Below are 19,356 nucleotides of genomic sequence, written 5' to 3' on the forward strand. Positions count from 1 at the left end.
AATCTAACCCAACAAAAAGCCAATCTCATAAGTGACCATCCATTGTGGCAGATGTCAAGGTGATGCACTGTCCCCACTGCTGTTCTGCACAAGCCTGAACACTCTCAGCAGCATCATTAAAAAGCAAATACGGATATAAGCTTCTGATTCTGATTCTGATTCTGATGAAGCTAAAGAGTGGGGCCACCATCAGCCACTTGCTCTACACGGATGATATCAAACTGTTCACCAAGAACAGATGTTTATTTTTTTTATTTACAGGGTGTCCTCAAAGTCTCTTTACAATTTAAAAAAACTCTATCACAAAAGCAATTGATGAGACTATGCTACAGTGAACATGGCAAGAAATCTACCGTCTTGATGTGCTTCATGCAAGTAATGGTGCCCATATAGAGGTGTATGAAATGAGGCAAAAAAAACTTCAACATCTACTCCTCATTTTGTAATAATTTCCACAGATTTTTCTATTAATTTGCTTTTGTAATAAATTTGTTAAACTGTAAAGACACTTTATGGACACCCTGCATTTATTTTTATTTTTTTTTGTGTGTGTTTGGAACTTTTCAGTTCTATACAGTTGGTTTTGTTTGCCTTTTAAGTGGAAGTTGCCTGGAGCACTCTTCACAACTGCTTGGCCTTTTACCCAAAATACAGACCAGCAGCATGGGTAGCTACAGTTTGTTCAGTTTGGGACAAACAATATCAAAGACATCCTTGATGTAGCAACAGAACAAATGCGGGCTGTGGTACGTAGAGAGAAACATTTGCAAGAAGCACACAGGATGCGTTGTCCTTTATGGTCAAATATCTAAAATAAAATGACATACAGTATATATCATGGGGAAAAAAGATATTTTGATGAAAATAACACTGACTGATAATTTGTAAAAGCAAGTATAGCCACCTTCCCTATGCCAAAATTTTGTCAGCTCGTACTGAGGTTTTGTTGTCATTAATAGTCAATTAGAACCTGAACTGACCTTGAAATGAAACGCATTCATATAATTTATTCTGCCCTTGTGATCTGTGGGTGGTGGTATCTTTCAAAGCATCTCTCTCTCTCTCTCTCTCTCTCTCTCTCTCTGTCTCTCTGTATTCACTCCCACCTCTTTTCTCTTTTAGCCAAACCTCTCTTCATCTTTCTATCCATCCAACTGTCCATCATTCCAGCCTGCTCTCTCTCTCTCAACCAATGACTCACTTCCTCCAACCATCCATGAATTCATCAATCCCTGTCTCCACTTATCCATCCATCCATCCATCCATCCATCCATCCATCCATCCATCCATCCATTCCTGCCTTGCCTGTATCCCTCCCTCCACCCACCCATCTGGACATCAATCTGAACCCCCTTCATACCTGTGGCCTCCACCATTCCCTCGAGGATGACCACAATCTCAAATTCCTCCTTCTCCATTTGCGCCTGCGACATCTCCCAGAAGGGGCTCTTCTCATTGATCTCGTGGGAGATGATGAGTGGTGACACCAGGAACAGGCGATCATCACCCGTGTCAAAACCGATGTTGATGTCAGTCTGGTTGAGTGGGATGAACTCCCCCTCCTTGGTCTGCTGCGAACGGATCAGCTTTGCTCGGATCGATGCCTCCACGATGTGAGAGTTCCTCAGGTCCCCCACCCGAAACATCAGGCACATCTTGTTGTCTCGCACCGATATAACAGCCTTGTGCGAGAACATGAGAGTCTCGGCACGGTTCTTTGGCTGAGAGATCTTGACAAACATGCAGCCCACCATCATGGCGTTGACAATGGAACCCAGAATGGCCTGCACCAAAAGCAGGATGATACCTTCAGGGCATTTTTCTGTAATTACACGATAACCGTAGCCAATGGTGGTTTCTGTCTCGATGGAGAAGAGGAAGGCCGAGACAAAACTGTTGAGGTTCTCCACGCAGGGGGTCCAGCCCTCTTCATCAGCGTGCACCAAATCTCCACGGATAAGTGCGATCAGCCACCAAAGCAGGCCAAAGAAAAGCCAGTTGACTACATAGACCAAAGTGAAGATGAACAGGCTAAGACGCCAGCGTAGGTCCACCAGCGTCGTGAACAGGTCACTGAGGTAACGGTAGGTCTCTTGCACGTTTCCATGATGAACGTTGCACTTGCCATCCTTCTGCACGTATCGCTGACGTGGCTTCTTCACCGGGTCGGAAATCAAGTGGGTGCGCTCTGTTGAGATCTGGGCCTCCCGTAAGTGTTTGGGAAGCTTCTTCACCTGGACAGACAAAAAAGAAAGATAAGGAGAGACAGTGAGAGAAAGGAAGCAAGAAAGAAAGAAAAAATAATATCCCTGTGGGTATATTTTAAAGTAATCATGCTTTTTGCGGCCATTACTTCTTGCCTCCTACACTACCCTTTTCCCTAAAGCTAAACTGAAGTTGCACTCCAGGTGTACACATGGAAAACATATATTTGAACCTTTTAAGTAATTTTCTTTCAACCTTTCAAGAACCATACTCTTATGCCACCAGGGACCAAATAAAATTAAGGGCTGTGATAGAGTCACTGCTCTGCACTCCTCCACAGTGACATTGTGGGTGTTGGTGTGTATACATGTAGACACAGACAGAAAGAGAGATAGACAGAGAGAGAAAGAGAAAGTGAGAGAGATAGAGAGCAAGGACAGAACAAGAACACAAGGACACCCAGGTCTTTGTCTATGTTGGCCCAGCTCCAGCGAGGCGATCTGGCTCCACAGCTGTGCCCTGCCTCCCTCCCTGTCCCCTGTGTTCCCTCCCCTCAGCCCCTATGGGACACTGGCAGGCCTGGATAAGAACAGAGACAGACCCCCCTCCCCCCAGTAGGCCCTTATGGCATCCCAAAAAGGGAGGCATATGCCCAGACACACACATTGCACAAATATCTGGAAACAAGCTCTTATGTGCTCAAACATATGCGCATGCACACACACTCACTCACAGTTCATATGTTACAGAAGTGACATAATCCAATGACTTTACATTGTTTGTCTTTATACTACTGCAGAGACTGGATAAAATTTTGCCAGCTGCTTGGCCTTTTTTTATGGCTACACACACACACACACACACACACACACACACACACACACACACACAAACACCAGGATGCTAGTCATCCCTCAAATACGCCAAAGACATGTTGGCAGCACACTGCCTCTTGCCTTCCCAGTCTGAGTTGTTAATTGAAATATAGTACTCTGCTGAAGCTTCTGTGCCCTCTGAATCTCTTAGTGCTAATCGGACACCTGTGATCCATCTCTCTCCAGAGTCCTCCTCACTACACCGGGAATGTTATGTCCTACTGTGGCTGCACTGAGCACTATAATGCTCTTGAACAAAGACACACACAGTCACAGTTCTCTCACAGTTCAGTTGGGGAAGGATATATGCCAATCACTGGGTTGGTATCTGAGGCACTGCACTCTAATAGTTTACCTCATATCTAGTAAATAGATCTTTCTCTGATACCACTGGGATGTTTTGTCTTGGTCTTTGAATGCTGTTGAATCCTCCAAGGGTCCATCCTTCATCCATGGAGCCAACACACATCCTGGAGGTGCTGGGCTGAGCAAAAATCCAAGGAAAAAAACTGGAGAAAACCCACAACACTGTGCTCAGGTGGTACCTTCTAGGCAGAATCTGGAGGTGAGCAGGGCCATGCCTACCCAAATTTTAGCACTGCCCAAACAAGATCACCTGACTCAATTTACTGGTTTTCATGTTCCAGTAATAATCTACTATGTCTGAGTAAAAAAGTGACCAATTCAGTGAATGAAGTTAATCAAACAAGATGTTCAACTTAGTCATTTTTCTTGTTTTGATAAAAAGGGACAATGGCTACAATGCAGCATCAAAAAATTGCTTCACATAGCAGTCCACAGTCCACTATCAGTCAGCTCTGTTAGCTCACCCTTTGCTGGAGAGCTGCTGTGGCAGGAGCAGCAGGGCTCAGCCAGTCAGCTCTGATTCATTCATGGAGAAATAAGACACAGCAGCAGATGAGTCTGTTTTTGATTAGTGGTTTTCACGATGGTAGTAAAAGATGGCTTGGGAGCTGTAAGTCTATATGAATGATTTAAATAAGAGTTTGTTGTGACATTCTCATCAGGCACATTAGGCCAAGCTCCATTCAAAATTCTTGCAGTTTAATGTTGCCTTACTTATTGTTAAATGAAGCTAGATATCAGGCAGAACAGTGTCCCTTACTCAATTCAGCAATGTATGTGATTAACAGAAGAGCACTTATTCAAACATGTATTTAATGTTGAGATCTGAGCCTCAATTTCAATGGTGCTATACTGCTTTGCTATACACAAAGCAAATCAATTTACATAAAGTACACATACACAAAACCTACAATCAAAACAGCATCTGGCCGAGACGCCCCAGTGGCTGACTTTGTAGGGCTCATATCATCTATGGTAATATCCATCATTCACTAACACAAATACTATGTTATATAAAATTGCATTTCTTTAGTAGATCTGACCCATGGGATGTTGTCCACTGGTCGTAAATGATGTTAATTGTAATCTCATACTAGGTTCCATTACTATACATGCTTTGTATTGTTCTTATCTGCATTGTACAGTGAGATAAAGATAATTTCCCTACTCTAGTAGGAGAATAATGTTATTCTGTTCCAGGGGTGGGCAACCATGTGCCATAGAGAGCCGAGAGGCTGCAGGTTTTCTTTCCAACCAGAACTCCACCAGCTGATTTCACTGATTAGTCCCTCCTCTCTGCTTGAAGATGAGGTAATCAGTGAAATCACCTGGTGGAGTTTTTGGTTGGAAAGAAAACCTGCAGCCTCTCGGCTCTCCATGGCACATGGTTGCCCACCCCTGACCTATTCTATTCTAATTTTATGAACTATTATTAGTGACACTAATTTCACAAACACTTCATGCATGCAGCCTGTAGTCTGACAGCCATAGACTGTTGCACAGCACACTGTGATAGGGCCAAAGATTTGCCCAGCCCAAATCTCTGATTTCTGATGGTAGCTTTACTGTTAGCCCTGGTGATATAGAACAGCTGTCTCTTCTCTTTAACTGTATTGTGTGAATATTCAAAGGGGAATATCTTTTCATTTCTCACAATTAAACACTACAGAGGTCATTATTATGATTCTTCCCACTCCAAATCACATTGGCTCACTTTCCAACAAAGTTCATTCTTCATTTAGGTTCATTCCTATATTTAAATCAAGTCTGACTGTGATTCACATCATAAATAACAGGTTGTGAGTCATGTTCTCATGTCAGTACTATGTCTTGACTTTTGCAATTCCTTATACAGCCATCTCAGGTAACAAATAACACCCAGGTTCTAGTTTAAAAAAGTGAAAGCCAGACTCCCAGTGAAACTGTAAAAGAAAGAGCACATCACAAGAAGTTTAAATTACAAGTAGGCTTGAGGAAGCTGAGCCCCTCGAGTTTCAGCGACAGCATGTCCAGATATCCCTGAAGTTAATAGAGGGGAACTCTTTTGCATCACCTACTCAGCTGAGAGGCCATTGTGGCGTGTTCCACCTCACTAGAGGGAGATTTCAGGTTGCATATGTTAGGTCGACAAGGCCAAATGTTTTATACTCTAACATAACCTCCCATGTCAAAAAATAGTGCTCATTACATGCACTCCAGTTCTGGTGGTTCATATTGGTTTGGTTGTACTTCATTGATTTTCAAATTGATTTTAGGACAGCTGTGATTAATAGTGGAGTGCTCAGATCACTTATTTCCCCCTTCAGTTTAGCTAGGTGACAATATTTTTTTAGTTAACCTTTTCAAACTTAGATTTTTATTATTTATATTTTCTTTACAAATGGTTATTTTTAAGTTATTGCAAAGTATAAACCCAGAGAAATTTTTCCTCCACACTGAAGTATTGTACTACATTATTGAAAGCAGGCAGACTGCAGTACCTGTGGTCAGCATGCTGTGGTCAGGTAGAGTGGCCTCAGACACAGCAATAAACTTCACTACTTAATATTCACATTATTTCAAAGAAAATGGTTAGAACATTGTTGTTAGCTATACACGGCATATCATCGAAGTGAAAGCAAACAATGACATGTGCGTTCTGTTGTTTCTTTTGATGTAAATGAAAGACATGTTGTCTTTCACTTTCAGAGTTTCATGTTTCCTTTATATAACAGTAAATCTTTACTCAGTGATAGTTTGCAATAGTGATCACATCAACAGAAGACACATTTGAAAGACATGTTTAAGTACATAAGTTGAAAATACTCAAATGAATTAGTTTTAGACTAACTAGTGACTCGTCACAATTTAAAATAAAGTATAGTTTCAAAAGTAACTTAGGGCAATGCTGGTTGATATCATCGAGATGTTTCTGAGATGATCTGATGAGGCTAACAGGCCAGCTGTTCATAGACAAATGTTAATTCCTGTGTACTGGAAAATTTACATTGTTTTGACATGTGACTCATTGTTTCATATTAATGACAAGAGAAAAAAAAAATATAATGATCCATAATGGTGCAATATTAATGTTGACTGATAATCAGAATGTCAAATGTAGTTTAACATAAAGTTTTCTCTCAGAGGCTGATCTAGCTGATTTAAGGTATGTGAGATTCATTGAGATGTCAGCTAGATCCTGTTTCACTGTTGTCTCATGTGCAAGCACATTAGTCGGGGCGGGCATGTATTGAATTTTCAGGTATCGATTTGAACTGATCCCTGTACAAAGAATGTGGTAATGAGAGGTTTGACAGTGAAGAATTGTAAGACAATGCTCATTGACAAGTATAGCAATTAGTGACTCAATGACACTGCGTTCATTAAATGTCAGTGAGCTGCCCTATTACCAAGGGTGCTCAGGGGTATAAGACCAAATTAGACCATCATGTCCCCTCACTCTTTCATATTTACACTTTTCTGATCACATGATCAGTTAATGCATGTTATTATTATTTTTTTTTAAACTGGCATTAATCGGCACTATAGAGCCCTTAGTCATCGAAAACAGTCCCACTCATTTCCACCCTTCGGGTTGCTGGTTAATTGAGTGATAGATGAAGCTGTCACAGACAGCGCAGCCCAATCTTTGGCCTCTGCAGTCAATACGGTCCCTGGGGCTGATGCTCCATAAACAAATTCATTAGTTCTGTCTATGTGGTGGTAGTAAGCAGTTGGAGTTTTCCCTCATTTAGCTTTGCTGACTGCACTTGGTTAGACAGGATAAGAGCCAATCGGCTTAGAAATCAGAACAAATAACAATTGCAATTCCACCATCCATTATTGGGAGTTGTGAATGTCGTGTCTTTCGCTGTCCCCCTATCTGCACTGCCAAGTTGGCAGAGCCATCCATTTATCTGCTCAGTACCAGAGAAGCAAGTGAGATTACATTTTGTGAAGCTTAGTCTACAACCTGTCTTGTTCATTTCATCAATACAATATCTATATCTATATATCTCTATCTATATGTAAGGCCCTCTTTAATTTCCTCATTCACACAACTCTTGAAAGCGGTCAGTCCGGGTTCCTCCCTACCACAAATACAATATCGTTCTCATCTGTCTCTCCCTTCCCCATCTCTCTGTATTCCTCTGCAATCTCCCTCTGCGTCCTCACCACCACACACTCTTTCTTTCTCTTTCTGTCGCTCCGACCTTTCACACTCTTTCCCCACCAGCTGTGTAAAACTGGTCGTGTCCAGCATGTGTTCAGTAGTGGCTGTGTAGTTTACCTGTCCAGGTGTCACTCCTATCTCCATGTCGTGGTCCATGAGGACTCTAGAATCTCCTGCCATCCTCAGCTAAAGCTCAGCACCTGTGGGCAGAACACAGTGTCACTGTTTGAGTCATTTATATGCATTACTTTTACATACAAAAATGTCACCCTGGAAAACTTTGAAACGTAACAATTTCCACTTAAATATTTATGATTGTGCTGTGCATTTTATGCATTCAACTAGTGCTCTTATCTACCTGCAATGAATGTAGCAGCAGGATCTGCATAAATTCCTACATGACAATTATTGCAACTAATCAGCATTACAGTGGTGGAAAACCTATTCATATCCTTTACTTAAGTAAAAGCAGCATATCACAATGGAAAAGTACTCTGTTAAAAATACAAGGAAATTTCCCTTAGTAAGAAACAAGTATGGAAATATTAGTGAAATCTATGTAAGTGTGAAAAGCAGTTAATTTGAGGAATGGTTCCTTTCAGTATGTTGAATTACTGATGCATTAACGTGTGTTTTCATGCTGTGGGTCTAACTGCTCTGGACACTGTCAACTAGTTTCAACAGTGCATCACGCTTTATGCTTTGCATGTAAAAGTCTATTCTGCAAAGTACCCACATCCATCAGATAAATGTAGTGAAGGAACTACAATATTTAGCGTAGTATCAAGTCTCACAAAACAGAAATACTAACACTACCACTATTTCAAAATTATACTTGAGTACAAGCACTTGAGCAAATGTACTTCATTCATAATTATTGTCATTATCCATCATTAAGCGTCATTATCCACCTCTGCAACAGTGTAGCATGTAATGGTCAAAGCTGCAGTGCCGTGGCAGTAGATATAATAGCCTTCATTTTAACTGCTGGCTTTTCAACCTTTCAGCCTTCAGCTATCTTAAATTACAGATCCTGTTTGGTCAGGATTACAAAGGATGGACTGTATTTACACTGGCAATGTTTATTGATGGATACTGCAACTCCCACACACCCACTGTTTTCAGCATGCATTGTAAAGTGCTTCAGTACAATCAATATGCCAGTATTTACCGTATCAAATGGTATAATTGGGGCCCACGGAAACCACTCAGTGCAGTGTGAACCAATAAGCTTCAAAAGGTCAAATCTTCAAAGCAGTAATTTGTTGATTGTACTGGTTCCAGTGTTTTGTCAAGATTTGTTGTAAATAGACTCCGCTTGCTTGAAAAGGTGAGCCACAGGTGAATAATTATTAATGCACAGTATATGTCTTTGCAGCTGAACTGATACACTAAAAACAGTATGAATAAATAAATGTCAACTGCCAGCTTCTTTCTGAAGCCAAATATCAGCACAAAACAACAAATTACAGCACAATATACCAAGGAAAATGGCTTTTGTTGGCCGTGCACTCCCCAGGATGCTTATTAATGTGTCAGGAAGCTCTCATTTATGTTTCCTCCTGTCAAAAAATGGTTCATCATCTAGAACAGAATACCACGGTGATAGGACGTTTTAGGTGAAATTAAGCTGATTTTCCATCTGAAAGTCTTTCCCACATTTATATAGTGCACTGATTAACATAAAAGGGAAAAAAAATCCCAAGGGGTTTAAGACGTCTCCATTTTGCCATCATTAGAATTCAGCATGGAAAAAAAGCATGACAAAGGTGCACCATTTTGACTGCTGGAAGACTAAAGTAGCGGATTAGCTGTCAACCTCACATGGGAGATGACCCATTGCACACTCTGTTTACTAATTTGCCTGTAGAGTGAAGCTGTCTCAGCTGCGTTTTTAACGTCGTCATCCCCCAAAAGAGCAGGCGCATCATTGCCAGTTGCTTCGGCTGGCCACGTGCACGTACACACGCACACACAGACAAGCACACACAGGCAAGCACACACAGGCATACAGACAGACTACACTCGATGGATGCCATGGCCACATCATCTTGCAAATCAAAACCGGTGATTGCTCTCTTAATCAGATGACAAACTGCATACAGAAAATTGTGAATTTCCAGTGTTTCATAGTCATAAAACTGGCTTGCCTGTTGAAGACATTTTTTTAAATATAAGACAAGTGAACATATTTTCTTTGTGGTTGTTTTTTAGTTCTGCTGAAGTAGCTAAATGATGTAATGATAATCTATAGTATGTGTAATGTGATTTTTAAGGAATATTTCTGTTGCTGAGTTGTGTCCAATCTGACAGGAGATGTAGCAAAGGGAGACTTCCAGTGTCTCCTTAATGATGTGGAGCTTAATAACAGCCATTGCTGCAATTTATGAGGGGTGGAGTACTGGAGAGTGGTTCAGATAAAGCCCTAATTTTAGCAGCAATCTTAGCAGCGACACCTTTTGAGCTCCATAAGCGGCTGTTAACTTACAGAGCCCTTGGATGGTGTTTGAATATCAGCCACTTATAATTTAACAAAAAGACAAGAGATATACAGGGTATAGTAACCAACCAACCAGCAAAAGAAACATGGGCACATTGCTGCCTGTGCCTGTGCTCAATAACATCTCTCTTTTCTCTGTCATCTGTTGTTACTCTATTTGATCACTGACGAGCTAGGAGTAAAAATGCATAAGAGAGCTTGGAGAAGGGAGAGGACCACGTCACAAATCAGATCCACACAGGAATGCAGTGTTGACATTGATGGTCCAAAGCAAAGGGCAGACTGACGTGACAGGCATCTGAGCGTGGAAAAGACAGACAGACAGGAGAGGCGCGGGACACACACAAAGCTTCTGAAAAACCTCGCTGAATACATTAAAGAGGTTGCAAGGTCTTGGTTTCGGACTGATTTTAGGGTCTCATGAATTAAACATGCCCCCGGGAGATTTGTGAACTCCAGACCTGTGTGTATTTTCGGCAAGGCTCACTGATTGCAGCGTCGGCTCTCAGCAGCAGACTCAACAAGCCCAAATGAGAGGTGTTCGGACATGGATGCCGGCGAGGGGGTTTTATCATGCCGTTTTAAGAGGGTAACAAGCATTTATCTTGTTACTGAGAGACTGACAGAAGGCTTTCGCTGAATTGTGTTTGTGTCCTGATAACAAGAGCACTCATCTGTTGTACTTAAAGCCAAGGGTACCCATGGTAAACCAGCGCACCTGCTTCCCAAGGGATATCTACAGCACATAAATTTTCCTTATTTGCTGATGCAGCATGCCGTAAACAATAATCTGTGCGGGGCCCAGCAAAATGTGTCTTTTTTCCATCGAACCTGTGGCATGCCCTATAATTTTTCCCTGCGGCCAGTGTTTGGTGCCCAGCACAGGCTGCTATTTTGAGATTTAATTGTATCCATTTACAAAACTTCTGAATGCTCAGCCATGGGTGCAATTCTTAAAAGTAAAAGCTGGCTCTGAGCTGAGGCAAGAGAGAGCTTGTATCAATACTAATTACTGCTCCAATGACACGGTCAAGAGAGTTAAACCCTCCAATAAAGACCCATGACCAATAAAGCCAGTTCCTCAGATTACCCAGCTGAATTATTACTCTGGAGGAAAAAAAAAAATCTTGATCAACATGTTAACAGCAGACCTTGTCATTTTCCAAATTACTTTTTTTATTCCACATTATATGGAGGTAATCAATTTAGATTTTCTATGCTGGAGGGAAACTTGTTCTTGCTCTAAATGTGCCAAGATGTGCTTGTTTTGCAAATGGTGCAGAGTTGGCTGGTAGCTGCTGTCAGGTGCAAACCTCTTATCTACATACTGCCAACCTTGAAACAAAGGAATGACAACTTATTTTTTAATGAAAATTTCGACATTTACTATCCTTGCATAGGTGTTGTATGGTTTTCATATGTCCCAGGCTCTTGCAGCATGCACAACCAATAAAGGGACATGTGAACGTCTGATTCAAACAAAAAATCATACAAATCAACAAAATATGAGTTTTCATCTGACAGTCATGCTATGTTTTCAAAGTGAAAATGCTGACACGTGCTGATACATGACAGTGAGAAGTTGCAAACTCTGCAGTAACCCCTGTTTTACAATACAAATTTCACTATTAGTAGGCACTCATCCATAGATTTTGAGGTCACAGCTTGCAGTTTTCAGGCAGAAAATGCAATTCTGATGTGTCATCAAAATACAGTAAACAGGCCTGACACAGAAAAATGCAGAAAGCAGAAAGAAAGAAGGAAGGAAGAAAGGAAGGAAAGAAAGAAAGAAAGAAAGAAAGAAAGAAAGAAAGAAAGAAAGAAAGGAAGAAAGAAGAGAGTGAGTGAGTGAGAGTGACTGAATCAGTTCATAAAACAGATATCTACACTCGTGGAACTGTTCCAACTTATCCGTCGTCTTTGTGGCTCAGCCTTGCAAGCCGTCTAGAACCTTCCTGTCCCTTTTCTTTTTTTTTTTTTCCTCTCCTTGAGTGAAAGGGAACAGTCATGGTTACTGGCCGTGTCATGATTATGTCCTGGGCTAAGATTGGCCCACAAAATAACATGGCCTCATCCCTATCTCTGCTCACTTATGACACTTTGAGGTCAGGCAGGGCAAATGACTAAAATCGTCCTCAGTCAGTTTGGCTCCAGGCCCAGCAACGCACGCACACACACACACACACACACACAGAAACCCCATGCCATCCCTTGCTCCTACTGTCCTATTATAGCCAATAGTGAGCCATGATTGTATCCAGTTGTGTCCCGTTTCTATCACCCTTTGTGGATCACCTTCTTTGGAGTTGACATTGCTGCATCAAGATGAATGGCTCACACTGGACGAACAATTTCCCTAATGAAAAGTCCAACCTACTGTCTCTCTCTCTAACTCACAGAAACACACTCACACACTTTCTCTTTCGCACTGCTCCTCCATCACACCCCTCTCCTATATACATCTTTGAAAAATTACAGTGGTTCGTGCTAAGAATAACTGTTGAGTTACTGTTCATTCCAGATCTCGTCCTGTCACACTCCTGCCCTAAAGTAGTGCCCTGAGTATGTTTTAAAAAAGCGATAGCCAGGTCTCCACAGTGTTGTTGAGTGGGGCTTTAATGAACCCAACACCTACTGGAGCCAAGCAACACCCTCTCCAACCATGCTGGCCTAGGGCCTGAGGGAGAGAAGGAGAGAGAGAGAGAGAGAATGACAGAGAGTGAGAGAAAGATACGTGAGATGTTTCTGAGGGAGGCAGGGGTGTGGTGTGCTGGGAGTAGCAGACTCTCCAACATGCTGTTTCTTTATTATAAAGGGTTTCTGCAGCCTCTTGCAGTGATTTACAGCTCAGAGCCTAGATTTCCTTTGCCAGCCTTCCATCTTATTAGTAAATAAGAACGTCTAAGCAAAAGAAGCGGTTGGCAGGGGTGAGAAATATGCGAGAGCTGGAATAACAAACGGAGTTCAGTGTTGCATGCAATATCATTCCCATGGGCCACATTTTTACAATAACTGACAATTCTAAATATTCTCTAAAGGCTTCGACAACAATGTGTATGCATTATTAATGAGACAGGGCCGGAGTGTCTGAGCATTATCCATTTAGAAACTTTGTACTGAGATGTCCATCATTTGTAAAACAAGTCGCCTATTCTAATAAAATGATTGTATGCATTTAAAATGAATAGCAGTACTTCGTAAAAGCATCTTAGGTAAGTTAAATCAATGAAAAAATGATAACAGACTGACACGACTGGACACTGAATGATGAGCTTCATCTCATTATGCTTTATGTTTTCAAATTACAACAAGCACAGTTCAGGTTCAGTAGTAAGGCCACCCTTTTGCCTCAGAATAGCTTCAGTCCTTATTCAGAGGGTGTCATCAACATCAACGTTAGTTTGTGGTAATCTTTGAGCTTGTCGTGCTGTGGTGTTTCTGTTTCTGTCTTGCTTCCATTTGCCTTTACTTCCATTTTTCCCAGGCAGTTTATCTGATTGCTGTACTAAATGATTTTAGATTTTGTGACAGACACTCTTAGACACTACAAACCTAAACAAGCCGTTTCGTCTAACATTCAATCTTTTTTTTGTTGTTGTTTTTCTTAAAAAAGGTGAAAAAATCTGCCAGTGGGATGACATAATCCCACTTGTTTCCAGTGCTAATCAACTGTGTCAATTATATCAAGTGTCATTTTCTTGACACTAGCGGCTAATCTCCCTTACTCTGTTTTGTTTCAACATATTTATACTTCAAACAAGTGAAAACTGCATTGGAGTCAAGTGGGATTTTCTCATCCCGCTGGCAGATTTCTTCACTTGTTTGAAGAAAAAACAGATTTTAAGACTAAATACTGGACTAAGCGCATTGTTAAAACGGATAATGTTTTGCAGTGGATTTCTGGTATTGCCTGTTTACCCTTAGATCTTTTTTTAATTTACTCATGTTGCTTTGAAAACTCCTTTTAAGGATGACACATACAGCTAATTCTCGTTCAATTTGCTGTCTTGTCTGTGCATTTTTATTGGGATTTAGTTTGTCATTTAGCCTAGTCATTTTTAAATGTTTGGTTTTTTCTATTTTCCATCCCTGTTTCACAATTTAGCTCTTCCTTTGGTGCACTATGTGCAGGCTCCTGCAGTGCAGGTAGAGCTGTGCGAGCCAGGTTGACACTAACGCTTACAATATGTAAGCGATTCACTCATTACCCTTCAGCTTTGCCTCACTATACAGGACAGGAGCAGAGGAGGAAGGGCAGAGAGGAGGGGAGGAGAGAAGATGAGAGAATATGAAAGAGGGTGGGGTGGACAGCACGTGGCAAATGCTGGAGGAGCCAAAGGTCAAATGGTCCTGATTGGAATTCCTGACATGCCTCATTGTGTCCTTGTGTCTGTCCCTTTGAGGAGCCACTATTCTATAGTCATCACATACCAACTCACGCTCAAACAAGCTTACAAGACTAATGTTGCAGGTTCTACTCCCCAGACCAGCCGGGGACTCGTTTGAGAGTGCAACGCACTTGCCTCTCTCAGCATTCCCTGTCAAGGTTTCCTTGAGCAAGGGGCTTGACCCTTAGTTGCTCTGGTGGGGGAGCGCACATGACTGAGGCTGGTCAGGGCAGCTCCCAAATGTGAATATATATTAACTGTATGAATGTGAAGCACGTTGGTGTTGAAACTGTGCATGCAGGCTAAATAAATGTTTAAAAGAAATACACTCTTATTCAGTTGCAAAGTCTTATTTACTTAAAATAAGAAAGGAATAGTGTGAATAATGTGCCTGTGGGATGAGATAATCCCAGTGCTAATCAGCTTGTTACCAGAATTTCCTTCATATGAGTGTGCTGATCTGCCTTGTTCTGCCTTGTTTCAACATATTTATACTTGTTCCCAGAAAAAATAAATCCTGAAAGTAGGATTATCTCATCCCACTGTCTACTTTTTTCAGTTATTTCAAGAAGAACAAAATTTTAACAGGTCATATTATATGTATTTTAATTGAATATGGACTAAATGACTTCTTAAGATGGAGATCTTTGACGCAAAAGGGTTCAGGTCATGTTTGGTTCAGGTCACAAACACACCAAATCAGAAAATCCATGTTGGTACTCAATAGGCCTGAGCTTTCGTAACCCCATCGCTTCTTTTCCCACCAGTGTTAATGAGCTGTAAATGTTGGGGGACGTGTTTCCCCAGGGTGATGGATGCTCACGCTTCATGGATGCTTACATAAAACTAAAAACAGCCTCTAGACACAGAGGAACAGAGATAGAGAGGAAGCCTCATCATGTTCGCTTCCTACATCTTAATGATAATACTTTTTCTCAATTCTCAGCACTAATTGTACTTAAAATGCATGGTATGTCCTCTATTTGCATGGTATGTTGTCATTTTCCAAAGCGTGTCAGTCTGCAGTGTGAATCTCTTTAAATTGCCAGTATGTATCTGCACCACTGCAGCCAAATTGGATTCATGTGAATTTGTTACACTTGCCATCTATCCTTTCTTTTTATATATAAACCATACTTTTTATATGTAAACACACTGAGAAATATACTTTTATTTTCAATGCTCAAAACACACTAAAAGATGCATGCAGGTACATTATTAATGAGCACATGCAGTATGTTATTAATGCAGGATTCCTGTGGCACAGTAAACAGTAACCCCCACATGACATTGTTAAACTGGCCTGACCTGAATGCTTATCACCTCAGCACCAGACATCAACGCATCTCTGTTACAAAACACCATGCTTAAACAAAGCATTCCTCATGAATAACACTATAAGGATCCTCCCTTATTAAAATAACTCCAGATAAAGACTAGTTTAGCCCTGATGGCTAAGCCACAAGGAGAGACTTTAAAACCTCAGTGTCACCCAACATAGCCTGCTGGTGACACTTAGACCAGATAAAATAACAGGCCATTTAGAGAGCTTCCCTTCAGTGCAAGTGACAGACATTTAGCCACGACATGGAATACATCTTGGAATGCAAGATCATGGCTGAGAAGGTATACTTTCAAATTGCACTGTGTTACAGTTTACAGATTGCCTGCAAAAATGATAATTTGCAATGTAATACACAGTAAAACTCAACCTTGGTAATTCATCTCCATTTGGACTGCCCCCAAATTCCATATATTTCTCAATAATCCTGTTGAAATAATGTTTTCCTATCATCTTCAGCCAGCAGTGTCAACCATCATTTCAAGATTTGCAAAATTATCATGTGTATATAATCTTCCAATCTAAGTGCCCTTAGTCATCCCCCAAGCAATCATCTTGTTTTTTTTTTTTTTTGTTTTTTTTTTTTTCAAAATGAAATGTGAGTCATTTTCTGGTAATCAGGTTACTGTAATCTTGTTACATAAAATGCATCGCTCCCATGCCACACTGATTATAACCACCTGAATAATTTTGCAGAACGAGGCTTGAGCGAGCCGAGTGAGCCGTGAACTGGAACAACCAGGGTTCAATTTACTTATTCATTCATTTGTTTATTATACAGAGACAGTAGCCATTTCCACAAATTCCCTTGGAACAACAGAAGCATAATGCTATTTTTTCATAAGAACTCCCTTCCTTTTATCCAGTGTGTGTTTGCATGTGTGTATGTGTGCAACTCTGCATCCCCCCTGTGTCCTTTTGTGCTACTATATGCTCGAATATGGAGGTGGATTTAGAGGACAAAAAGGTGATCCCTCAAGCAGTCACCTCTGCTTACCAAACTGATTTAACAAGAGGGTCTAGGTGTGTTTGTGCTGCCTTCAGGCCGAGGCTGGAGCCCCGTGTATCAACTTTATGTGTCACACTGTGGAAAAATACATGTGTGGTGGGGAAGGTTGCTGTACCAGTGAGCTGGGCATAAATCAGCTACACAAACAATATAGGTGACTCTTTAAAATACAGTAACACAGAGCCTTGAAGGTGCAATGCCTGCAGATTTATGAGGGCATAAATAGAATGGTTTTCTCCAGAGGCTGATAAGATTAAGCTGGGAAATTTATTCTGATTGTCAGTTTCATGCAATTACTAAGTTACGATTTAGGGTTGTGTTCACATACAGATTATAGGCTATGTCAACAGAGAAGCTATATTCAGCTGGAAGAGGAGCACAAACTCACACACTTAAGTAGAATGTTTTTTTTTTTTTTTTTTTCCAGCTATGACAGCTTATTAGCAGTGCTACATACAGTAAATAAGGGCCACACTGCATCTAGGTCTATCCACAAGTGACCACTGAAGCCTGCATGAAATATTTTGATCCAATACCCTCACGTGCACACTCATTTTCCAGTGCACTTAATACAGAAATATCTTCACGCTTGGCTACGCTCTTGACACAAATGCGCTGCTGCGATACAAGAGAGCGGGGATCTGCTGTAAGAATGGAGTTCTGCCTGCCGACCCAAGAGAGGCACATTCTTGACTAAATAAACAGCCCCAATTAATTATTCACAGTGTTTTCTCATTTCACTGGTTCCTCAGACCCTACTGAGTGTTAAGCCCACCCTTTACCCTCCTTTTGTCCACATGTGAGGGAGAAGAGGATGCTGGCAAGGAGCCAAAGAGCCAAGGAGGAGGAGAGCTGCTATAGCTGCACTGTGGAGAGGAGTTGCTGCTACACTGATAGCACTGTTAATAAGGTCAATAGGCCATCCATCAGAAAACATTACATCTCTGCAAGTCACACTTCTGCTTACAACTGTTAAGTATTTGTAATTCACTCAGCTCTGGCCAGGGTCGGGCTAGATTAATGCGATACATGAAGCCTAAAGCAGGTTTTGTTACGGAGCGGCTAAATGTGCAAATAAATTACTTCCATTGAATGCATTTTCCCCTTTATTTGGGTGAGTCTATCCACACTCTGTTGAGAGAATGTGTTGTGCATAGAAAATGTGGTGATGACGAGAACAGTGATGGCTTGCTCTGTTCTGTACCTCCCTGCTCCTGTAACTCCTCTCCTCTGTTGAGCTACAATTCCAGAGGAGATGCATCAAAAAATAATGATCAAGTGTAGACGTACACACATGCAGGCCAAGCACTGAACACTATGACACTGTTTTGGCATTCCCAGATGAGGGAACATCACAAGGGATGGGGGCTTTGGGAAAGCAGTGCCTGGTAAATGTGTCCACAAAGCCAACTGCATTTTCATCAAAGTTTTACAGCAACAGCTCTGAAGATGTGCGCTCTGTAGAGTGCACTCAAGCGGAGAGAGTGCCAAACAGCAGACAATAGTTGTGTACATCAGACCCTAAACCAAGCAGCTGTAATGCTCAAGCTGGTGAGTGAGGAGCGCTTCAAGGGAATCAATATAAATGATTTTCTCTCAATGCTTTTGGTGTACTCTTCAATATTCAGGCAAAAGCTAGAGGCAAACAGATAGCCACCCTCCCCTTCCTTCTCTTTATCTCCCACTTTTATTGAACGTATAAAAATGTGCGAAAGCCAAAACACACTGTGCTGTGTCTCAGTGGTGTACAAATCCCCTCCTCCACACTACACACACACACACACACACACACACACACACACACACACACACACACACAGAATCAGTACATGCAGACACACACATTCACTGTGTGTTTTTTCTCCTGCTGCTGTGTTTGTAAAACTCCTGCATTGCACAGAGAGGACTAAAGCGCAGTACGCAAGTAGACAAACGCAGCAGGATTCTTGCCAGGCTTTTCTCTGCTTGCGTCAGAAAAAAAAAAAAGAAAATCCATTGTTTTTTTGATCACCCTGCCCCCGCCGTGAGGGCAAGGAAATGCATGGTGATGATCTATCACTGCAGTGACATCAGTAATGTAGGATGAAGGAGCAAGCCGAACAGGGTGTGATGGGATAAGGGGGGATAATCCAGGCAGTTTCCTCCACCACTTTCCTTTTCCTCAATCTGTGCTGTCTTGTTCTCTCATCCTCCTCTCTCTCTCTCTCTCTCTCTCTCTCTCTCTCTCTCTCTCTCTCTCTCTCTCCCTCTCTCTCTCAATCTCTCTCTATCCAGCTCTTCCTTTCACTGTCTCTGCGCACCAACCCATAGTTTATGATTCTCCTTCCCATACTGTACACTCTTCGTTTGGCAAGCCACTCCAGATGGGGTTTGTGGATGTGCAATGAAACACATAATGCAATGTCAGCATGAAATGCTGTGCACATAGGCAAACAGAGAGAAAGCTGCTTGGATGTGAAACCACGGTGGTACCGTGCATCAGTGGCTTTAAAATTCATCCTCTTCCTCTTCTGGTTGG

At 41.5% G+C, this 19,356-nt stretch overlaps 1 protein-coding gene across 1 annotated transcript in view; it reads right to left on the minus strand.

Moving 5' to 3' along the window:
- The window catches only part of kcnj5 (potassium inwardly rectifying channel subfamily J member 5), a 34,080-nt gene that overhangs the window by 14,496 nt on the left and 228 nt on the right, over window positions 1–19,356 (minus strand). Inside the window, exons 2-3 of the mRNA XM_030067737.1 lie at window positions 7,717–7,799; window positions 1,361–2,234 (exon numbers count right to left, since the gene is read on the minus strand). Coding sequence (XP_029923597.1) covers window positions 1,361–2,234; window positions 7,717–7,779 — 937 coding nt within the window. The 5' untranslated portion in view covers window positions 7,780–7,799. The remainder of the gene's footprint in view (window positions 1–1,360; window positions 2,235–7,716; window positions 7,800–19,356) is intronic.

The sequence above is a fragment of the Myripristis murdjan genome, chromosome 13 (assembly GCF_902150065.1).
Source record: "Myripristis murdjan chromosome 13, fMyrMur1.1, whole genome shotgun sequence".
NCBI lineage: Eukaryota > Metazoa > Chordata > Actinopteri > Holocentriformes > Holocentridae > Myripristis > Myripristis murdjan.